Source organism: Dermacentor albipictus, unplaced genomic scaffold (genome assembly GCF_038994185.2).
Source record: "Dermacentor albipictus isolate Rhodes 1998 colony unplaced genomic scaffold, USDA_Dalb.pri_finalv2 scaffold_15, whole genome shotgun sequence".
NCBI classification, from domain to species: domain Eukaryota; kingdom Metazoa; phylum Arthropoda; class Arachnida; order Ixodida; family Ixodidae; genus Dermacentor; species Dermacentor albipictus.
Window position 1 is genome coordinate 909,342 of NW_027225569.1, and position 22,223 is coordinate 931,564.

Consider the following 22,223-nt stretch of genomic DNA (forward strand, 5'->3'; position numbering starts at 1 on the left):
TCAACGATGGATCTCCAACTTACATCCGCGGCACTACCTACGAAAGTTGCTTAGACCTCACTATTGTATCTCGGAGCCTCCTACCCTTAGTCAACTGGTGCTTGGACATAGAAACGCATGGGAGCGATCATATACCAACATATGTACAGATGAAGTGGTTTGTGCAATCAACTCCACCTGCTGTACGCTGCACTGATTGGTCCACATTCTCTACATCTGTCGAAGAGTACTGCGGAGACATCACTTCACCATTTGATATAGAAGACATTATTGCATCATCAATGCAGAAGACAACTAAGTTCATCAATGCACCTACATCCAGAACGGCGATTGATATTGAATATGAACGACTCCGAGCGATCCGTCGTAGAGCGGAAAGGAAGGTTAGGCGAACTCAATCGTCATTAGACCTTGTCTTATGTCGACGAGCTCAACGAAAAATACGGCGTCACCTTCAAAAAATGGGAAAACAACGGTGGAGGACCTTCTGTTCGTCTCTGGATCCTCGAAAGCCACTTTCTAGGATCTGGCAGGTAGTACGAAGCCTTCGTGCCCCTCCTCAGCAAAAACATCCTTTCCGTGCTCTAGCACTTCACCAATGTCTGACGGAAGTGCAGGTTGCCGAAGACTTCTGTAAGAGAGTAACCCGTACCGATGTTTCAGCATGTCCAACATTGGATCGACCCGTGCTACCTCCTAAAGATGATCGTCTTGACCTTCCTTTCACGATGCCGGAATTGGAAGCTGCACTTGCTGCGTCTAGACGATCTTCTGCCCCTGGACCTGACGGTATTTCGTATACTGCTCTGTGCCACCTTGGGATGGAAGGTCGGAAAGTCCTGCTGTCATACTATAACGCCACGTGGTCATCCAGTACAGTCCCGAAGCAGTGGAAAACCAGCCGTTTGGTGGCCCTCCTAAAGCCAGGAAAATCGCCTTACGAAATGTCATCTTACCGGCCAGTAGCTTTAGCTAGCTGTGTCGGTAAGGTGATGGAACGGATGGTACTCACTAGACTAGAATGGTTCATGGAAAAGAATGAGCTTTATCCTGAAATGATGACCGGATTTAGACGTGGCCGGTCTGCAATAGATGGGGTCATTGATCTCGTGTCCACGATCGAACACGAAAAAAAGCGCCACCGGCTTGTAGGAGCAGTTTTCTTAGACATAAATGGGGCTTATGACAATGTACTGCACGAAGCCATTCTTGATGCCCTCAGTAATTTAGGCATCGGCGGCCGTCTCTACATGTGGATTGCAAATTACCTAGATGGTCGTACAGTCTTCATGTCCACGAATGCTGGTGAAACGACAAGACACGCTGTGGTCCGTGGAGTGCCTCAAGGAGGAGTTCTCAGCCCGACTCTTTTCAATGTTGCCCTTATTGGCCTTGCGGAAATAATTCCTGATACACTACGCATCAGTACCTACGCAGACGACATATGCATATGGGCATCCGCAGTCACGCGACCACAAATTCGTGCCAAATTGCAGCGAGCTGTTTCTTTAACGTCTCAGTACCTGCAGTGCCAAGGACTGCAACTGGCCCCAGACAAGTGCGCTGCGATAGCGTTCACACGGAAGCTCATGTGTTGGTATCCAATTATGATCAATGGAAATGCCATCCCATATGTCACCCACCACAAATACCTCGGCGTTGTCATTGACCGCGGTGTTTCATGGTCGAAACATGTGGCAATGTTAAAGAAAAAATTAACTGGGCTTGCTCAAGTTTTTCGCTTTCTGGCCGGTATGAAATGGGGTCCATCTGAGCATTCGCTACTACGGCTGTACCAGGCTCTCTACGTCGGATACATTCGGTATAGCCTGCCAGTTTTATCAAGAATGAGCCCGTCATGTTTGCGTACGCTGGAAAGTGCCCAGGCGCAGATGCTGAAAACATGTCTCGGTGTTCCACGTTGCACCTCAACCTACGGAACAATTGAGGAGGCTCGCGTCACCCCTTTACCTGTCTATCTACGATGCGAACCTCTTCGAGTATTCCTGCGATTGCTTTGCCGTCATGGACGTCATCCCTTATCGAAACTACCCGATACACGGCCGGACTCCACTTTTTCAAGAGCCGTTAAATGCCAAGCATCTGCCATACCAGCATACTTTGCCCCGGCTGACCTTCCACATATGCCCCCATGGGTAATGTCCAAATTACCGGTACGTCTATCTATTCCCGGAATTTCTAAAAAATCGCGAATACCTACCGTCGGCCTCAGACATTTATCACTTGACTATATGTCGAAAGAATATGACTCCTCGGTGAGCGTGTATACAGACGGTTCGGTCTCGTCGTATGCGTCTGGTGCGGCTTTCGTCGTGCCTGCGCATCAGGTCATTCGACGGTTTCGTCTGCATAACAAGACGACTACAACATCTACGGAATTAGTGGCAATAAGAGAGGCCGTTCAATATATTGTGCGACAGCCTCCTCAAATATGGACAGTTTTCAGTGACGCAAAATCGGCTCTTCAACTACTTAGAGTGGTGTTGAAAGAAAGCGCTTATAGAGTGTTGGCTCTTCAAACTGCCGAGCTCTACACTTTAGCGCAAGAAAACGGCCACCACATCACATTTCAGTGGATCCCTAGTCACTGTGGTATACAGGGCAACGAACTGGCCGACGCCGAAGCGAAGAAAGCACTCGAAGAACGAGAGTCGCTGCTTTCAATTCCTTTTTCAAGAGCGGACGCCAACTGTCTCCTCTCCAGTGTCATCCGAAGATTGACAGCAGAGCACTGGGACAATCCGGATAATCGCCACAGACGACTCCAGAGACTGGACCCCACCATGAATTTTAGGCTACCACCAAAAATTCAACGAAGCTGTGCCAGTCTTCTGCACAGACTAAGGCTGGGGGTAGCGGTTACGCGCGGATACGTGCACCTCATGCGACGCACCGAGTCTCCACACTGTGAGGTGTGCAATGTGACTGAAACTATAGGTCATGTGCTTTGTGACTGCCCTAAGTTTGTGGAAGAGCGTGATAGGTTGGTCAAGGACCTTACGCGTCTCGACAGCGCACCGTTATCGGAGGATGTTATTTTAGGCTCTTGGCCAGACGCTCAGTCTAGTTTCAAGGCCATCAAGGCATTACTGAACTTTTTAAAATTACGGGCCTGGACTGCAGACTTTCAGCATGCCAAACTGCTTGCCATATGTTCTACATCTTCCTTCTATCGTCATCGTCACCCATCATGCACCTCTTTCTTCCCTCTTTCTTTCCCTCTTCCCCTTCCCCCAATGCCGAGTAGCTGGCTAGAGGAATATACCTCAGGCCGACCTCTCGGCATTTCGTGTCATTAAACTTCTTTCTCTCTCTCTTCTCTTGCCCTAAGCGAGAAGGACAGGCCACACAAACGCTCGCTAAATTTCGGGCTTTCATGGCACATACGGCCCAAGTTTCCTTTTAAGGTACCTTTGAATCTCTTCACCAAACCATTTGCCATTGGGTGCAGTTGGCATCTGCTTCAGAGAGAGCAGCCGGTTGAAGTGTTTCATTACGGAGTACATGAAGTAGGACCTCCCTATCGCTGATTACCGCGTTTCGCATTTCCACCCTCGAAAACATGCGAAAACGGCTTCCGCCACTTATTGATTAATTCATTTACACAATACTGCGTTCCAGTAATTTGGCCCTAGCAGTAGGGGCTATAAAGGATACATGCAATGTAACGAAGATCAACAACAAAATTCAGGAGAACACGAAGAGCGTAGCGATGTTGAACCATCGAAGTGTACAAAGTGAGACTCGAGTACCTTCATAAAGACAGCGGATTCAAAAAATCGTTCGGGGCAAGGAATTCCATTCAGACAATGTCCGGGGAAGAAGTGTACTTGTGTGCGTCGGTTCTAGCGAAAATTGGCGCCAATGGGTATTCATGGCTGTCTGGTTGTCCTTGTAGTTAAATGTTTTATGCAATTGGGAAGTATTAAATTAGTTTTCCCTGCAAGACAATAATGAGGAAACACAAGAAGACTAATTTTCCGACGAGCCTGGAGAGCCGGTACATTGTACTTCTGAGTCAATAAGGATGGCGAATCGTGCCTTCCGTATTTACCAAAAATAAATATTAAAGCATTTCTACTTAAAGGACACAATAGACAGAAAGTATCGCAGTGGAACTGGCGTCCATCTTGTCTACCTTTATTCTCACTTCATTCTTGTCTTGTCTTGTGTCCTCAACAGTGGCGCGTACCCACTATGGGGGACTGGCCAAGAAGCAGGCGCTTTTCCGTATAGTTAGTAGTAGAGAGAAACTAGATTTGTATAGTGGAGCGTGGGACGATAGAACTGTAATTTAGAAGTGTAATGACAATATTGTTAAGAATTCCGGTAAAATAAGTTAACGTAAAGAAATGAAATAATAGAAATTATGCATAATTTTAGAAATTCATCAAAGTATTGTTTTTGTATCTCTAATAAAATTGTAAACTGCCACAAAAGCACCCCTGTGGCTGGATCCCAGTGAAGTCGCCCCAAAAGAAAGGATGCTTGGCGAGGTTAGCGATAGGCCAAGTTTGGTAAATGAGTAATCTAATAGTTTTCTTTGTCTTAGAAAGCGGCGGCACGAGAGAAAGTAATGTTCGATAGTTTCAGGTGCACTGCAAGAAGAACATAAAGGGGACATTGCGAGACCTAGGCCTGTGTAAGCAAAAATTTAGACGAGGTATGCGACATCACAATTTTGTAAAAGAAGCTTCCGATAGATTTGAAGGACACCAATTATTATTCCATGGGAAGCCAAGATGGTGGAAATCAGAAGACGGTGTTAGCATGGATATTGCAGAGTTTTGAGCTATAGTGGAAATTTCTGTACCTAGCCGCGGTGAGATAAGTTGATGTCGGCGAAACAGATATGATAGGGCCGTTCAGGGATGCTCGTGCGAGTGAATCAGCCATTTCATTCAAGTGCCACCGATGATGTCCCGGTACCCAAAGCAAAAATACAAAAGCAACATACTTTTCGTAAGTATCGAGGTATCATCGGACGAAATGTTCTTTGAATTGCTGAATTTAAAGTTGCATGAATACTTTGTTTAGCGCAAAACAGCAGACACAAGAAAGACGACAGGGCAAGGATGCACTTAGTGCTGTGCATACAGATAGCGATTAGGTCACCATAACAGCTAATGGGTCATTTTGGGGGAGTTTTCCTAACGCTAATATAATAGCTAATTATTCTACCTGAAATATAGGTGTGAAATCGGGAAGGCGAACCGAGTAAGACCATTGAAGAGATTGAGATAAGATCCCCACTCCTGCCTTCTCATTGCACACAGAAGCGTCAGTAGCTATTACATTGTCAGTGGTTAGCTGTTTAAGTGGCTGTGTAAAATATTCATTAAATCTCGCCTTGGTATTAGTTTAGCATGATTTGAAAATATGTCCTCGAACTCGGCTCTGAGTTCTGTTAAGGCATCATTTGAATGGTAAACATGGCGTAGGGACACATCCAATTTTTGTAACTGCGCTTGTACGAATATTTTCTGAGGACTGTGGAATCTCGACCACGATACTTCAAAGAACTCAGACGGTTCAGTAATAAATACATATTGCGTACGTCTTTTTGAACAGTCATAAATTTTTAAAAATGTGAACCGTAAGTATGCGGAATCTGCAATGTAGGGTGGGTATATGAGCTTCCTGATATAAAACAGCGTCGGCAACAAATCTAGGTAGCCCAAGGCATGACCGTAGAGCTACTCTTTTTAAAAGTATGAGAGGTGTAATTTTGTAGGCGGGGCCACCGGGAAATATTACGCAGCCGAATTCTCATATGGGCCGAACATGCATATTATAGATCATCAGTAAGGTATCCCTGCGTAGTCCAGAGCGTCGGTGGCTGAGCCGCCGGAGCATAGCTACGGCTCGTTCTGCCTTTGTTTTAATATGTTCAATGTGACTGCGTTAGGTTCTCCTCTTCTTCTGTACCCAGGTTCCTGCGCTTCTTCATCTTCTATTCGAAGGCTCATACTGCTTAACCATTCCAGGTTTCTTTTGCTAACCCCTCTTGGGGTAATACTTCAAAACGTTTCCAATCGAAGCACATTCAACTGAGCCACGTGCGTCAATATACCACACAGTCTTCAATATTCCTTTCAGAGTGCCTGTCTTTGTCACAGAGAAAGGACCATAAAATTTGGCACTGAATTCTCTTACTCCTTTCCTAACTAGAAGGAGGTCGGTGATTTGAATGTCTGGGATATATGACCAATGTCTCTTGTCAAATTTTTTTTTTCATTTGTTTAAGGTACCTCTCCTTCACAGATTGTTCTTTCCTCTTCTCGACGCTCTTGACATTTTCGAACAGCCACCGCCTGAAGAATAGGGGTTTCTCCTGAAGAAGCGAACTGTGGGCTGCATCCCAAGCCACTGGTTTAGGAGCAATTGTGATGTCTTAGAGCTGTTTCTGAATAGCAGTTCCTTCCACCAGGGAGACCATCGTACATCCTTATGTATTGTTTCACATCTTGTATAGCACGCTCTGCAAGCCCATTCGCCGCGGGATGGTATGGCGGACAGAATTTGATTAATATATTCTGGTGTTGAGCCCATCTTGCTAGTTTTTCACTCTTGAACGCTGGACTGTTGTCACATACGATTGTGCGGGGTGTCCTAAACATATCCCGTTCGAGGAGGGCGATGACACCATTCGCATCTTCCTTTCCTGCCCGTGCCGCGACATCCTGGTGCATTCATCTATGGCCAAAACAAAAGCTTGTGTTTTTCAGTTGTTTCTTATTTAGCTCGGCGAAATACAGGTGTATCACTTCAAAAGGCACGTTTGAGTGACACGGTATTCTCATGGAGTCCGTAGGCTGCTTATATTTCACTTTGTTGACTTGACAAATGTGGCATGAACGAACATATTGATTGACGTATTCTTTCATGTGAGGCCACGTAAATCCCTTGACTAGCTTGTTGTAAGTGCGCCAAAATGCGTCTTGTCCTCCAGATTCTGGGCTATCGAGGTACAATTAAAGCACCCTGGAAACCAGCGTTGGCGGGACTTGATAGCGACCTTCCATAAAAATCAGTTGTTCAGCGCCTACCCACAATTATACTTCATTGATTTGTTCCGATTGTTCTTTGTTGGCCTGAATCATCAGTACAGACGATACATCTGCATCAGTCAAAAGAGGTCTAGGTCTGTGGGAGATGGTGAAATCAAACTGCTGCAAGTAGTTCACAATCTGCCAATACGTCCCTTAGGTTGGGTCACATTCAAGAGATGAGTGAGGGCCTGGTGATCGGTGAACAAAGTAAACTTCGCACCTTCTTGGTACGTACGGAAGTACTCAATTGCTTTAAGGACTGCAAGAGCTTCCTTTTCAGTACTGGTGTAGTTGACTTCTGATAGCTTGAGGGTGTAGCTGTAGGAACCCACTAGGTGTCGCTTTTCTCGGCGGGATGCTCTTGCGCATTTCTGGTACAAGACTGCACCTGTTCTCCAGTGAGAGGTCTAGGTATTCAGTTCAGAGGGTAATCTGGTATGAGTGGAATAGGGTAAGCAGAGATTCTGTGCACAAGATCGCGGTAGACACTCTCACACTCCTCATCTCATTCAAATAAAACTTCTTTCTGCGTTAGGTGCGTGAGGCATTTTGTTTTTATGACAAAGTATCTTATGATCAAACACCGGCCCTCAGTCCCCTGCAGCTGCGAAGCTACTGACCACGGCGGCGGTCAGACCTGCGATACAGCATAGTGCTAAGAATCCTGGCTCCAAACAAGGCCGTCATTGGAATCTGAACCTGGCAACGTTTAACGCTAGAACGTTATCTAGTGAGGCGAGTCTAGCAATGCTATTGGAGAATTTAGAGGGCAGTAATTGGGATATAATAGGGCTCAGTGAAGTTAGGAGAACAAAAGAAGGATATATAGTGCTCAAAAGCGGGCACGTCCTGTGCTACCGGAGCTTAGCGGAGAGACGTGAACTAGGTGTCGGATTCCTGATAAATAAGGATATAGCTGGCAACATACAGAAATTATATAGCATTAACGACAGGGTGGCAGGTATTGTGAAACTTAATAAGAGCTCCAAATTGAAGGTCGTAGAGGTCTACGCCCCTACATCCAGTCATGATGACCAGGAAGTCGAGAGCTTCTATGAAGACGTGGAATCGGCGATGGGTAAAGCCAAAACAAAGTACACTCTACTGATGGCAGCCTTGAATGCCACGGTAGGCAAGAAGCAGGCTGGAGACAAGTCAGCGGGGGAATATGACAGAGGACCTGGAAATAGCAGGGGAGAGTTATTTGTAGAGTTTGCAGAACAGAATAATATGCGGATAATGAATACCTTCTTCCGCAAGCGGGATAGATGAAAGTGGACGTGGAAGAGCCCGAATGGTGAGAGTAGAAATTAAATAGACTTTATTCTCTGCGCTAATCCTGCCTAAATACAAGATGTGGACGTGCCCGGCAAGGTGCGCTGCAGTGACCATATGATGGTAAGAACTCGAATTAGCCTAGACTTGACAAAGAAACGGAAGAAACTGGTACGTAATAAGCCGACCAATGAGTTAGCGGTAGGAGGGGAAATAAAAGAAATCCGGATCAAGCTACAGAACAGTTATTCGGCGTTACCTCAAGAGGAGGACCTTAGTGTTGAAACAATGAACGATAATCTTATCGGCATCATTAAGGAGTGTGCAACAGAAGTCGGCGGTAACTCCGTTAGACATGATGCCAGTACACTATCGCAGGAGACGAAAGATCTGATCAAGAAACGCTAATGTATGAAAGCCTCTAATCCTAGACCTAGAATAGAACTGGCAGTACTTTCCAAGTTAACCAACAACCGTAACACACCTGACATAAGGAAGTGTTACATTTGTTACACAGTGAAAAGCGCCTCCCCTTAAAAGAAAAAAAGTACACATGCCAATGTCCCCCTTTCAAACAGCATCGTCCCGATGCTACAAACAACAGGATAACGAAAAACGAAAGAACACCTATTAAACAGAAGTAACAAAACAGCAAAGAAAGTCCAAAGTAACACAGTCCAAAGAAAGACAGTCAAAACTTTAGCTATGCAAAGTCCCAAAGGTCGTCAGCGCTGGTGGAACCGTTATGTCGCACATGGACTACTTCATCTCGTGAGCGGCGTCGCTATCAAAGCGAAATGCCGTTTGGCACTACCTCATAGTCGAGTGTGCCAAGGCGACGGATTATCTTGTAGGGTCCCAAATAGCGACGTAAAAACTTTCCACTAAGTCGTCGTTGGCATATCGGCGTCCACACCCATGTACGGTGGCCGGGTTGGTATTCCACATGGCGTCGTCAAAGTTCGTAGTTCTGCCTGTCCGTTCACGTCTGGTTCTTGATGCGCAGGCGGGCGAGTTGTCGGGCTTCTTCGGCGCGCTAGAGATAGGCCGCGACGTCGACGTTCCCTTACTTGGTGACGTGTCTGCCATCGAGTCGTCGTCGCGATACCTCCGTAAGCCGCTTTGAATGCCGTCATCTGTGTTTTTTCTTGCACTGCCGTGTTCTAAGGAAATGTTAGATGCGGGAACACGGCCGCCCACGTCTTCTATTCGACGTCGACATACCTCGCTAGCATCTCCGCGAGCGTCTTGTTAAGTCGTTCCGTTCGGCCATTCGTCTGCGGGTGGTAGGCAGCAGTCCTCCTGTAACTTCTCTGGCTATACAGCTTGATGTCTTGAGTAAACTCAGCGGTAAAAGCCGTTCTTCTGTCAGTAATGAGAACTTCTAGCGCACTATGTCACAGCACAAAGTTCTCGGCGACGACATTAGCAAGTGTGTCGGCGCTACGTTTAGGCAGAGGTGTCGTTTCGGCATAGCGGGTAAGGTAGTTGGTAGCCACGCCCTTCCACTTGTTTGCAGATGTTGACATCGGGAATTGTCCCAACAAATCCATCCCGATCTGCTGAAACGGTCGGCGAGGAGGCTCGACCGGCTGTAGTAATTCCGCCGGCCTTGTCGTTGCCGTCTTTCGTCGCTGGCTGTCTAGACGGACTACGTCGGCGGTCAGGTGCAGCCAAAAGTACTTCTCTTATATTTTTGCGAGCGTACGGGAAAACCCAAGGTGCCCGGCTTTCTTATCATCCTGCAAGGCATGTCAGATTTGTGACCGGAGTGCTGCGGGCACAACGAGAATGTAGTGAGCGCGGTGTGGCAAAAATGTATCCGCAAGGACGTCGTTTCGTAAGAGAAAGGAAGACAAACCGCGCCTAAATGCCATCGAGATAAAGTCGGTCTTGCCTTGCAAGTGCTCAGCAAGCCTTCTGAGCTACGCGTCGGCTCGCTGCTGCTAGGCTTACCAAACAAGTGCAGACGGGTTTGTCTGCACTTGTTTATCTAGAAGGCTTCCTCGTCTTGGTTATTTTGGGGCGGCGGGTCCACGGAAACGCGCGACAGGAAGTCGGCATGTTAGTGTTCCCATCCGGACTTGCAGATTACAGTATATCGTATTAAAGTCTGAAGCTCAACCACGCCAGACGTCCTGAATTGTCCTTTAAATTCGCTAGGCAACGGAACGCGTGATGGTTGCTGCCGACTTTGAAAGGCCTGCCATATAGGTAAGGGCGCAATTTTGCTGTAGCCCAAACGAGGGCGAGGCATTTTTCGGGGTCGCAGAGTATTTGCCTTCCGCATTTAACATCGACTGGCTAGCGTAAGCCATCACTCATTCAGGTCCGTCTTTCCTATGGACTAGGACGGCACCGATGCCTAGGCTACTGGCGTCAGTGTGGATTTGTGGTAGGCGTCCTCGTCTAAGTGCGCAAGTACCGGTGTCGACTGCATGCGTCTTTTGAGTTCTTCAAATGCGTTGGCGTACGGCGTTTCCCACTTGTACTCGAGATCACATTTAGTTAGATGTGTCAGCGGCTCACCAATGTGTGAAAAGCCCTTGACAAAGCACTTGTAGTCGGCGATGTGTGCGTAGAGACTGCCTTCTTGTCAATGGGCTGCTGGAACTTTGCCATGGCAACTGCCTTGTGCGGGTCAGGGCGGACTCCAGATTTGTTGATGACGTAGCACAAGAACAGAAGCTTGTCGTAAGGGAAGTGGCACTTTTTCAGCTTCAGAATTTGCCCTGATGACTTGATGGCCTCCAGTACTTTCGCAAGACGCCTAAGGAGGTCGCCGAAAGTACACCATGACGACGTCATCCAAGTAAACAAGACAGGCATGCTACTTCATTGCTGCTAATTCCGTGTCCACAGCGCGCTGGAACGTTGCAGCCGCCGACCAGAGTCCGAAAGACACGGTCTTGAACTCACAGACGCCATCTGGCATGATGAAGGTGGTCGTTTGGCGAGCCATGTCGTAGACTTCCATTTGCCAGTAGCAAGTCTTGAGATTCATGGACGAGAAGTAGCCGATCCAATGCATGGTCTATCCGTGGTAGGGGTATACGTCCTTCTGGTGAGCGTCGTCAGTCGACGATAATCGACGCAGAAATGTAGGGTTTCATCCTTTTTCTTCCCCCAGACTACAGGAGATGCCCACGGGCATTTTGACTGCTGGATGATGTCGCGCAGCATTTCGTCGACTTGTTGCCTTACTGCTTCGCATTCTCGCGTCGAAACTCGCTAGGGCTCCGGCGGAGTGGTCTAACGCGCTGTACGGTCGTTATGCGATGCTTTGCAGCTGTTCTCTGTCGAATCCTGGATGACGTCGAAAAGCAGCCTTTGTATCGTCGAAGGAGACTTCTGAGCTGTGGCTGCTTAATCATGGGAAGATTTGGATTAATGTCGAAGTCTGGTTGGGGAACTACGGTCGTCAGAGTACATGCGGCAGAATCCGAGAGGACAAACGCATTGCTGTGTCGCATAATTGACTCGACGTGCGCGATCTTCGTGCGCTTGTTGATGTGCTTCCGCTCCAGGGTAAAGTTTGTCAGGATTACGTTTTTTTTTTTCTCTTCGTGAAGGCGAGCAATCCCTTTCGCGACGCAGATTGCACGGTCTAGCATTAGACGTTGTTCGGCCTCGATAACGCCTTCTGTGTCTGCACGTGTTTCGCTTCTGAGGGAAATGGCAATGCTGGGGCGAAGTGGGATGCTGACTTGGTCCTCAAGTATACTCAATGCATGGCGACTACTAGCGCTCTCGGACGGTATACCTTGGTCGTCGGAATTCAGGTCGATGATTGCGCCGTGTTGGTTTAGGAAGTCCGTACCCACATTGACGTCTTGTGAATATTGATCGAGGACAACGATGGTGGTAGCATAGGTCCGGTCATGAACGGTAAATCTTGCTGTGCAGAGTCCCGTCGGTTTTATTAGGTGCCCTCCAGCGCTCCGAATCGGGGGGCCTTCCTACATAGTCTTAACTTTCTTCTACTTGGAGGCGAAGGGTCCACTCGTGACGGAGTAGTCAGCTCCTGTGTCTACTAAGCCGGTGACTGCGTGGCCGTCGAGCAACAGGTCGAGGTCCGTGGCTCTTTGTAGTGCGTTGCAGTTAGGTCATGGCGTTAGGGCATTGCCTGGTGCGCATTTCAAGCGTGTTCTTTATCGTTGTCGCCTGCGAAACTAATTCAGTGACAATCTTGGGCGGGCTGCGTATCAATCCGGCGTATAGTTGTTCTTTCACACTCCGTATCAAGAACCAAACTTTCTTTTCTTCAGACATGTCAGCGTTGGCTAGGCGGAGGACGCGAGTCATTTCCTCCGCAAAGATTACAGTGTTCTCGTTCCGCAGCTGCATGCGTGTTTCCAGTAAAGCATGGGCTTGCTTTTTGGATAGGACGCTCGTGAATATATGCAAAAAGCCGTTGCGGAACCGGTCCCCCGTAGTCAGTGTTGATTCCAGGTTCTCAAACTAAGTCCTGGAGGCGTCTTTTAAGGCGAAGCACACATGCCGCAGTTTGTCGTCAGAGTTCCACTTGTTGAAAGCAGCGCCCCTTACGTATGTTTCCCGCCAGTTTTTCGGGTGTTAATGTGATCCGCGGAAGGTTGGTGGCGCCCTGGGCTTTTGAAGACCGATGGGGTAGGCTGCGGCAGCCATTGGGGTTGTCTTGGCCACGATCTATTTGGTTGTCTCCGGTAGGAATCCGAGCTCTGTCGGCAGCTGTCGGCTGCCGGCGGCTTACTCGATGGGCCGGGACGATGTTGCTGTGGCCTTTCTAGTCCGGGTTTGGATGACGGCTTGTCGGGGACCTCCGGTACATGAATGAAAAGCCCTCCACCAGGTGTCATGTGGTAGTGGAGGAGGAGGAGTCGATTTTAATGAAGAGAAAGGAGGAGAGGTAGCGACGGTGAAAAAAGGAGCGAACCTGTGAAGGGCGAAACTAGTATATTATTGGGCGAACCCGTGCACTCAAAAACAGGCTACAGTCAAAGCACAACAATAGCGGCGAACACAATCGGCGATGGCCGAAAATCTGGACTGCCGGTGAAGTGCGTCGGCTTTTATACTAGAGCCATCGAAGGTTCCAGAGTATTTGGAGGTGCCCGCGTGTGTTCCAGAGAGTTTTAAACAATTCGCGTCACCTGTGCAATCAGATTACACAAGCTTCCGTGGCATCTATTCTCATTTTGTTGTCATTCCAGTAACGTCATGCCGTCGTCGCCACTCCATCATCGCTGCTTCTTCATCCTCTTGGAGTCATGGTCCTTCTATAATCGTCGTGAATGGCACAGGTATAATCGAGCGCAACAAGTTTATGTTGACCGACGAGGTTCCCACTGGTTCCTTTATGAATTTATTGTGGCTGCACAGCGGGAAGAAAGATCTATACGGGGAATAAGGACAAGACGCCGACTTGTGCGGCATATACTTTGACATGCTTGCTAAGGAGGAACAACGTTGTTCGCAAACGCCAATGAAAGCACCAACCAGTTCCCACAGCGCGTGAAATTACCTGACTCCCTTCTTGTGTACGGCACTGGCCCCCTTCATTACGTACCTCAGATTCGATAACTCAATATAAAAGATGGCTCACCGTGTTCGTGCGATAGCGCCTCCTTCGACGCCTCCTTTTGCGCCGTTTTCGTCTTCCTCGGGTGGAACCTGTATGCAGGATGAAAAATTATGTATAGTGAAATATTTCAGCCGCCGGCGCCTTTTTCACGAGCATGCCAACGACGAAGTGCACCGAATACACCGCCATCTCGTCAAGAACAATTTCTATGCGATACTTATATAGCGATCCTCCTTACAGCAGTATAGCTCGATTTCGCCTCCGAAATACCTGCACAGGCGCAAGTGCTTTCACAGTACGTGCGCGGCACAATATCTTGCACTCCTTGAACACGAATGTTGCCGTGCGAGAGCTAAGGCATGCAATATATTATTGCGAAAGCATTTATATGTGCATTTCAAGCGCATTTTTGGCCTCGGCGTCGCCGTTATGTTCTGTATAAAGTCCAACGGCCATAGCACCATCGCCGTGCGTCGTATGTTGTATGTGCGAGTGAAAGCGCGCGAGTGAAAGCACGCGAGGGAAGTCGACGTAGCAGCTAAATCTGTCGCGCGAAGAAAGCGGAGAGCAGACCGTCGCGCTAAAGGCCGCAGAGGGATGGCAGGGAAGGAGCAAGGCGGTGTTTTGCTTCGGCAGCAACTGTGCATATCGCGATCGAGCGCACTGGGAACTGAGGATCGCGAATAAATCTCGCACGCCATATATGGAGGGAAGCGGGAGGCCGTCCGCGAGGGAGTGGGCGGGCGGGGGAGGGGGCTTCTAGTGCTTTGTACGCTCCCGTGCGCCGGATCTTGAAGGAGATCTGCAGACGGCTCATACCTTTCTGCGTGCTGTGTTCAAGTCGCTGGGGTCACTCAGCGACCAGAAGGTCACTTCACTCGCTTCTGCTGCCGCCCTTGCACAAACCAGCGCTTTGACAGGAAGTGTCCGCGCTCAGCCAGTGTGATGTGTTCATGTTTTAGGAAGATCTTGATGAGGGCTGGTTGTTCATATTTAGAACTGAGCTTAAACAGCGGGAATAAAACAAGGACACGAGGAAACAAACACTACAGACAAGCCGTGGGCTAGTTGGTTCATATTTAGAACTCAGGTTAAACTGTGCGAATAAAACAAGGACACGCGGAAACAAATACAACAGACAAGCGCTGTCCGTGGTATTTGTTTCCTTGTGTCCTTGCTTTATTCGCGCTGTTTAACCTCAGTTAATGTTTGCGTGTGCACGCTGACACCATACTCGTTAATTTAATTAGTAAGCGAATGTTTCCAAGTTTATACGGCCAATAAAACTACTATCCTTACCTCCTATAGCTGTCTAAAACTTTCCTACCGCAAGCGATTTTCGTTTCAACTTTCGGGCGAAACTGCAACGTTTTTTTTTTAACGGAGCTCTTATACGTTCGGTTCTGGCGGTTTGCGTGCTGTTAGGAGTGGCCGTACGGGGTGACAACGTGCCAGCTATTTCAGCCCGCTGTACGTGTTCCCAACCAACCGGACGGGGCGCACTTCAGAGAACTGCGAATAATCGGCAGCCACGTGGCGCGGGGTCACCTCAGGAATGCGCTACCCGCCAGCGCCACCCGGGACGGAGCAGAGTTCAACGAAACCCCTCTGACGTCGGCTCCGGACCATTACACCTGTGTGTGTGTGCAACACGAATATGTGAGCCCGCCTCCTCCAAAAGGGCGGGTCATCTACAGTGACGTCGAACGGTGACGTCGAGCGATGACTGGACGAACGTTTCCGTCCACTGCGAATCAAGGGAGGGACTAAGTGCTTATAAGCAGCGTTTGCCGGCTGTTAGTGTGTGCTCGTCGTCGGGACCTGAGTGCTCGTTGTCATCCTAGAAATGTACTCGTGAGCTGTGTGCTCGTAAGCTGTTTGCTTTATGTTAGTCTTGCGGGCTCCATATGGGAGTCACGCTAGACTGTCCATGTATGTCTTGTTCAAAATGTTGATAATGTGAATAAATTCTGCTCGCCTAGTCCTGTCGCCCCAAGGTCCTCCCGACAACTACGACCGCTCCAAACCTTACAACTGAATGGCAGCGGTGAGATCCGCCTACGGCTCGTAAATCAGCCTACGGCTCCTAGATCGGCCTCTGGCTCCTAAATCGGCCTACGACTCGGAGACAGCAACAGCAGCTGACGGACGTTGGCACATGGTGACCAACCGGTATCCTGATCAAGTTGGAGGCGACGTGAGATTGACCACCTCTTGCAACTGACTGGGTACGGCGAAGGACTGGTGATATGGTGCTGCTTCAGTGGATGAGCGTTTGGTTTTTGCTGTAAGATTTACCACGCTTCAATTTCTCTATGTTTTTGGATTTGATTCGCTGGGGATCTTTTACTTGTATTTTGATTTGCGTGGGTATCGCAGCAAGTATTGCGTGAACGCAGAGCCAAAGCTTAAAGTAGCGACCATGGTCCTAGTGTGTTTGACGGGAGCTGACCTGTTGTGGTTGTGTGAAGAGCTCGAGGAAGTCGTAGAGAAGGACTTGACGGAATCACAAATTCGTAAGACCATTTTGCAAAGTGGCAATGATTTGAAACTCATCGAAAAACTAGGTAAACGAATTCTAAACAAAAGACAGGTACAGGAATCAATTAGGCAAGAACGCCAAGAGCGCAAGCGAAAACGCCAAGAGCGTGAGCAAAAACGGCAACAGGTGGGAAAAAAATTGCAGCAGTGAAGAAGCAGATACAGGATTTGCAGCAGTTAAACGCACGAGGAGAACAGCGGCTTGAGAAATCTGTAGGCTGGGAGCAGCGAAAGTGGGAAGAAGCAGATAGTAGATTTCAGTCGAAAGCCGAAAGGAGTAGTACCTGTGAGAGTAGCAGCACGTTCATAGGTGAACTCAAAGTGCTAGCAGATAACGATGCCTTAGTGGCAACTGAGGCCGTTAAAGCCCACAGTGAGAGCGACGAGGTGCTGCGTCATCAGAGGACTGTAGAGACAGCTAGGCCAGCTGCGAAGAAATTGGCACAGTTACCGCGCGTGTGCGTCGCTTGTAACGTTAACGAGGTTGCTAGCGAAGCAGAGTACTGTTGACCCGACAGACACGAGCACCCATGTCGAGTCAGATCTCCGTGCCGAAGAGAAGTGCCAGCTGGACGATGCAGTTGAGAGCAGTTCTCGGGATGGCGAGCTCCGTAGCTCACGAGAGAACAACTGCATTGTTCATGGATCGGTGCGGCTCTCCGCCAGTCTAGGTAGCCAAGAGAGGAATGATTTAGTTAAGGATCATTCAGACTGTGCGGGTAAGAGACCGATCCGGGCCGATGAGATGTGTAACAGCCAGCAGGAGGCGCGAGAAAGCGACATGAGAGGGAATTCAAAGAGAAAGCACCGCAGAAACAAGCGTGGTGAAAATCGGGAAGCCGTAGATAAGGCAGCGCAGCCAAAAAGGGCGAGAGGCGCGAAATCACAAGGCGCGAGAAGAAAGGTGCGTTCGTCGTTGACGATGTTGACGCACCCAACACGTTTTAGCCACCAGTCAAAAGGAGACCGCGAAGCATGTTCTGCACGGACGCGGACGAAGGGCACGGGGCAGGTAAACTCCTCGTCGTTCCGTCGTTCTTTTCGAAGCTCAGCGTGTAGTACGAAGAAGCGCAAGGTGGCAAGACGAGACCAGGTGGGGAGTAGCGACGCGGTGAATCGAGGTCGTGATGAAAACGGGGTGCCAGGACGGAAATTGGTAGGGGACTGTAACGTCTTGTGGGAGCTGATGGTGAGTCAGCTCTTTTGTTGTTCTCCGGTAGCCAGAGTAGCTGTCGGACCGCGACCACCTCGAGTACGGCTCAAAGGTATGAGTCAGTCGTAAACATTTGAAACGGGAGGCGAAAGCAACTTCCGTAGAAGTGAAACATGTTGCTTTGTTTTATTTTTTGAGCATCGGCTAATTTTCCCGATTTAAGTTTCTTTCAATATGTAAAAGTATGAGCCTTGTTTGTGTTTTGTTAGAGAAGTTAGAGATTTGGAAGACTCGTTTTTTGTAAACATGTGGTATCGCGAGTTGTTAGCTGATGAGTAGATAGGCTTTTTTTGTGTGTGTGAGTAACCTGAGTGTCAAGGTTATCGTTGAGAGGCCTATCGTAACGCGCGTGTGTGTTATGTAACCTTCTTTTTTATGTGTTTTTTATTTTCTAAAGTTAAGCGCGTAGGTATTCAGTAAGTGCGTTATTTGCACTGAGAAGAGCTCTTAGGTTCATTAGCGCGTGTCCTGTGCGGACGGAAGGAAGCAGAATGTTTGTGACTGGGTTGCTCGTGTGTGTCGAGGGCAGCCGTATTCTGACTTCTCTAGTACGCATGCGTAGCGCTAGTTAGTAAAAGACTCATTTGTTCAAAGGTTCCTCTGTGTTGCGTAAGTTACGCAAGTTTGGTTGTTTGTTTAATGAACATGTCCTGTGTGGATTAAAGGAACAAATGTGAGTAAGCGTCGCAAGAACGCTTTTAGAATAGAGACCACAAAGCTAGCGTGATTGTATTTACGTACCTGTGGAGTTGGCCAGACGGTTCAGTGGCAGCAGTACATGAGATAAGTACGCCACTGTGATAGCATAAGAACAGGCTGTTCGCGAAGTTAGGCTGCTTAAGTTACGTTTGGGTATTGCTGTTTGAGAGTATTCGGTTTAATTCTGCGTAAACCTTTACTCTTGTGCAGTGCGACGGTCGGGATTGGTCGAACTCAAGAGAAACGTGAACGCTCGCTTTCGCGGCACAAAATTTTGGGGCGTAATTTGGGGTTCCCAGTTCACTGACTTGCATTGAAATTCTGATAGGAAGCCTGGCAGGTTAACAGCTAATTTCGGGCGTTTGAACACTGAGCGGTATTGTGTTGCCGGGTCGACTGTTCTGTGCCAGTGGTTGTGAGATGGTTGAAGGCATTCCAAGTACACGGGGGTTGCAGAGAGCAAAACCATCGTCTTGCTCGCCAGTCATTCTCTTACTGCCCAGCGGTTGCCAGCACTGGCCAGGCGAGATTTTCCGGGCCATGGAGGAGCTGTTAGGAATGGCCGTACGGGGTGACAACGTGCCAGCTATTTCAGCCCGCTGCACGTGTTCCCAACCAACCGGACGGGGCGCACTTCAGCGAACTGCGAATAACCGGGAACCACGTGGTGCGGGGTCAGCTCCGGAATGTGCTACCCGCCAGCGCCACCCGGGACGGAGCAGAGTTCAACGAAACCCCTCTGACGTTGGCTCCGGACCATTACACCTGTGTGTGTGTGCAACATGAATATGTGAGCCCGCCTCCTCCAAAAGGGCGAGTCATCTACGGTGACGTCGAACGATGACGTCGAACGATGACGGGACGAATGTTTCCGTCCACTGGGAATAAGGGGGGGGGGGGGCGCAGGCCAAGTACTTATAAGCAGCATTTGCCGGCTGCTAGCGTGTGCTCGTCGTCGGGAGCTGGGTGCTCGTTGTCGTGCTCGAGATGTACTAGTGAGCTGTGCGCTCGTTTGCTGTATGTACGTCTTGCAGGCTCCATATAGGAGTCATCGGTTAAAATGCTGTCTACGTTTAAATGCCCAACGTCTAGAAAAATGTTGTTCATAGTTCAGCAAGCAATGAGGAATTGCGTTATTTTGTCGATTGCTTGGGAATTAACGTACCGTAGTACGTGGAACCATTGTTTGAGGCGGCCAAATGTATTTTTGATAACAACGCACGTCGAGGAGTGACTATGGTTGTGTACAATCTGCGCATTTGTAATGCGTACAAAATCATTGTGTGGTGTAAGAAGGTATTTCCTTATTGGGTAGGCAGCATCTCGAAGAGTGCGGTACCGGTTGGTTGCGCAGATTGTTGGTAGATCCTCATTCACTGTTGACAACCTAAGGACGCTGGTATCGTGGGTCTTACTGGCGATGCCCGTAAACATGTCTTCAAATCTCCCATTGCTGCCCCATATGCATTGCATGGCGATTGAAACGTAGTCATATATTTTTGCGTATATTGGTCTGAGGTTCTTATTTGGCCATCTGATAGGAAAATATGTCCCATCAATACACCCAAGCACGTTGGGAAACCCAGTAACCTGAGGAAATGTGCATTTACTATGAAGTACCAACAGCTGCTCAATAACGCATGCAGAACTGACAAGTGTTATTCACATGCAAGATATTTGAATAACAAGGAATAAACAAAGCGACATAAACAGGGCAGTAACTATATCGAATAATTTTCTGCTTTCCAAGTCATCAAATTAACTCAGTAGTATACCACAACATTATTTCCAAATATGGAGCCAAAAGCCCTTGGTCAATGATTAAATTCGCAACTAGAATCTGTAAGCGCACTTCGACCAGATGCGATGGCCAGGAGACGTTCTCTATTTCATCATCATCATCAGCCTATTTTATGTCCACTGCAGGACGAAGGCCTCTACCTGTGATAACTAATTAACAACTGTCCAGCGCCAACCGATACCAACTAGTACCCGCGAACTTCCTAATTTCATTGCTGCATCTAGTCTTGTGCCGTCTTCGAATGCAACATCACAATCAGCACAACAGAATGAGCAAATTTATAAATGCAGTGCCAGGTTGCTCCGCTTCAATTCCCCACGTGCCGCAGGCCTGACTTTCTCTGTGTCGGTGCAGACTGGGTTGATGATGATGATTTAGGATTTTCATGGCGCTGCAGACGTGCAGACTATAATGCGCCGAACACATGTTTTTTGGATTAGCTTATTTCTTCAAATTCTGTAAAATGGTGTAAATGGCCATGTAAAAATATAAAACGTGAAATGTGCTATAGCTCTTGTAGAATTCCTGTGGTTTTTAAAAAGGCAAAAGTATCTTCAATGGCACGAGTGGTTCATCACTCAATAAAAACATGGGATGGATAGGGATTCTTTTCTAGTAAAAGATCTTAAAATATATTTTCCTCCTTTTTTCTAAGCCAGGACATGTTATTAAAAAGTGTAACACGGTTAAAATTTCACCGCAGTGTTGGCATGTTGGTTGTTGTTTGTTATTAATTAAGTAACTATGCGTCAGCCTTGTGTGACCAATTCTCAAGCGACATAATATAACCTCATAAAAACTTTGTCTGTGGCGACAACTCCGGCATTCTCGTAAAATTGGTTTAATGCAATGAAGCTTCTTAAGTTTTTCTTGATCCCACACTTTCTGCCATTGTTTCTCAACTGCTATTCTTACAGTGGCTTTATAATCTTGCCAAGGTAAGCCAAGATCATGTAGCTCCAAATCTTTGGTACGGGCTGCCATAAAATGTGCTCTTTCATTCCCGGGAATTCCAACATGACTAGGAATCCAGCAGAAAGTGACATTTAAAGCTCTCTTGTGGCATTTTGTGTATTGCTTTTGTATTTTCTTCAGCAGATTATTTCTACAAGGTAACCTAGATGCGACAGCTTGAAGAGAGCTCAAGGAGTCGCTAAATATAACAGATTGATTATTTCCTCTTTTCAGGATGTCTTCAAGAGCTAAAGAAATGGCATGAAGTTCTGCAGTAAAGACAGTAGCCTGACTTGGAAGTCTTATTTGTTTTTCAAATTGATTTGATGTCACTGCAGCGCCTACATTGTCATTGCTTTTTGATCCATCTGTAAAATATCTTGTGCAAAAATTATATTCTGATTCTATTCCTAAATATTCACTTAGTAACGCCTCTCTTGGTGAAGATTGTTTTCTGTTTTTTTTTGTTAACCTAAAGTCGAATTGCGCATGTTTCATCTCCCAAGGAGCAAAAGAAGGTTCATCTTGCAAGAATTTATTTCTTACGTCGTAACATATGTCAGCATTCAGTTTTTGGTACCTGATAAAAAAGCAAGGAATGATTGCCGTTTTGTTGCTAAAATGTATTTCAAAGCACGGCCTTGTAAACAGTAGTCTACAAGGATGCGTTGAACAGGACAGTACTCTCATTATGTACAGGTTTCCAAGAAAACGTCTTCTCTGTTCCAAAGACAGCTGGTTGGTTTCTGCATAGAAGCTTTGTATGGGGGACGTACGAAACGCGCCGGAACACAGACGTAGTCCAAGATGATGCATCGGATCAAGAACCTCTAATACCGACTTTCGAGCTGAGCCGTAGACAAAACATGCGTAGTCTAATTGTGACCGGACAACTGCATTGTATATTCGGAGCAGACATATTTTGTCTGAACCCCATGATCGGTGGGATAGGAACTTTATTAAATTTATGGATTTCAGAGATTTCTGTTTTGCATAAGCGATGTGCGCTTTGAAGTTGAATTTCTTGTCAAAGATTATACCAAAAAATCTGTGCTCGTTCTTTACCGTGATTTCATGTCCTTTAATATGTAATGTTGGGTCCGG

General features: G+C 47.6%; 1 protein-coding gene across 1 annotated transcript in view; it reads right to left on the reverse strand.

The window, feature by feature from the left end:
- The window catches only part of LOC135919058 (uncharacterized), a 210,220-nt gene that overhangs the window by 91,181 nt on the left and 96,816 nt on the right, over positions 1-22,223 (reverse strand). Inside the window, exon 9 of the mRNA XM_065452799.2 lies at positions 13,933-14,000. Within this exon, the coding sequence (XP_065308871.2) occupies positions 13,933-14,000 (68 nt within the window). The remainder of the gene's footprint in view (positions 1-13,932; positions 14,001-22,223) is intronic.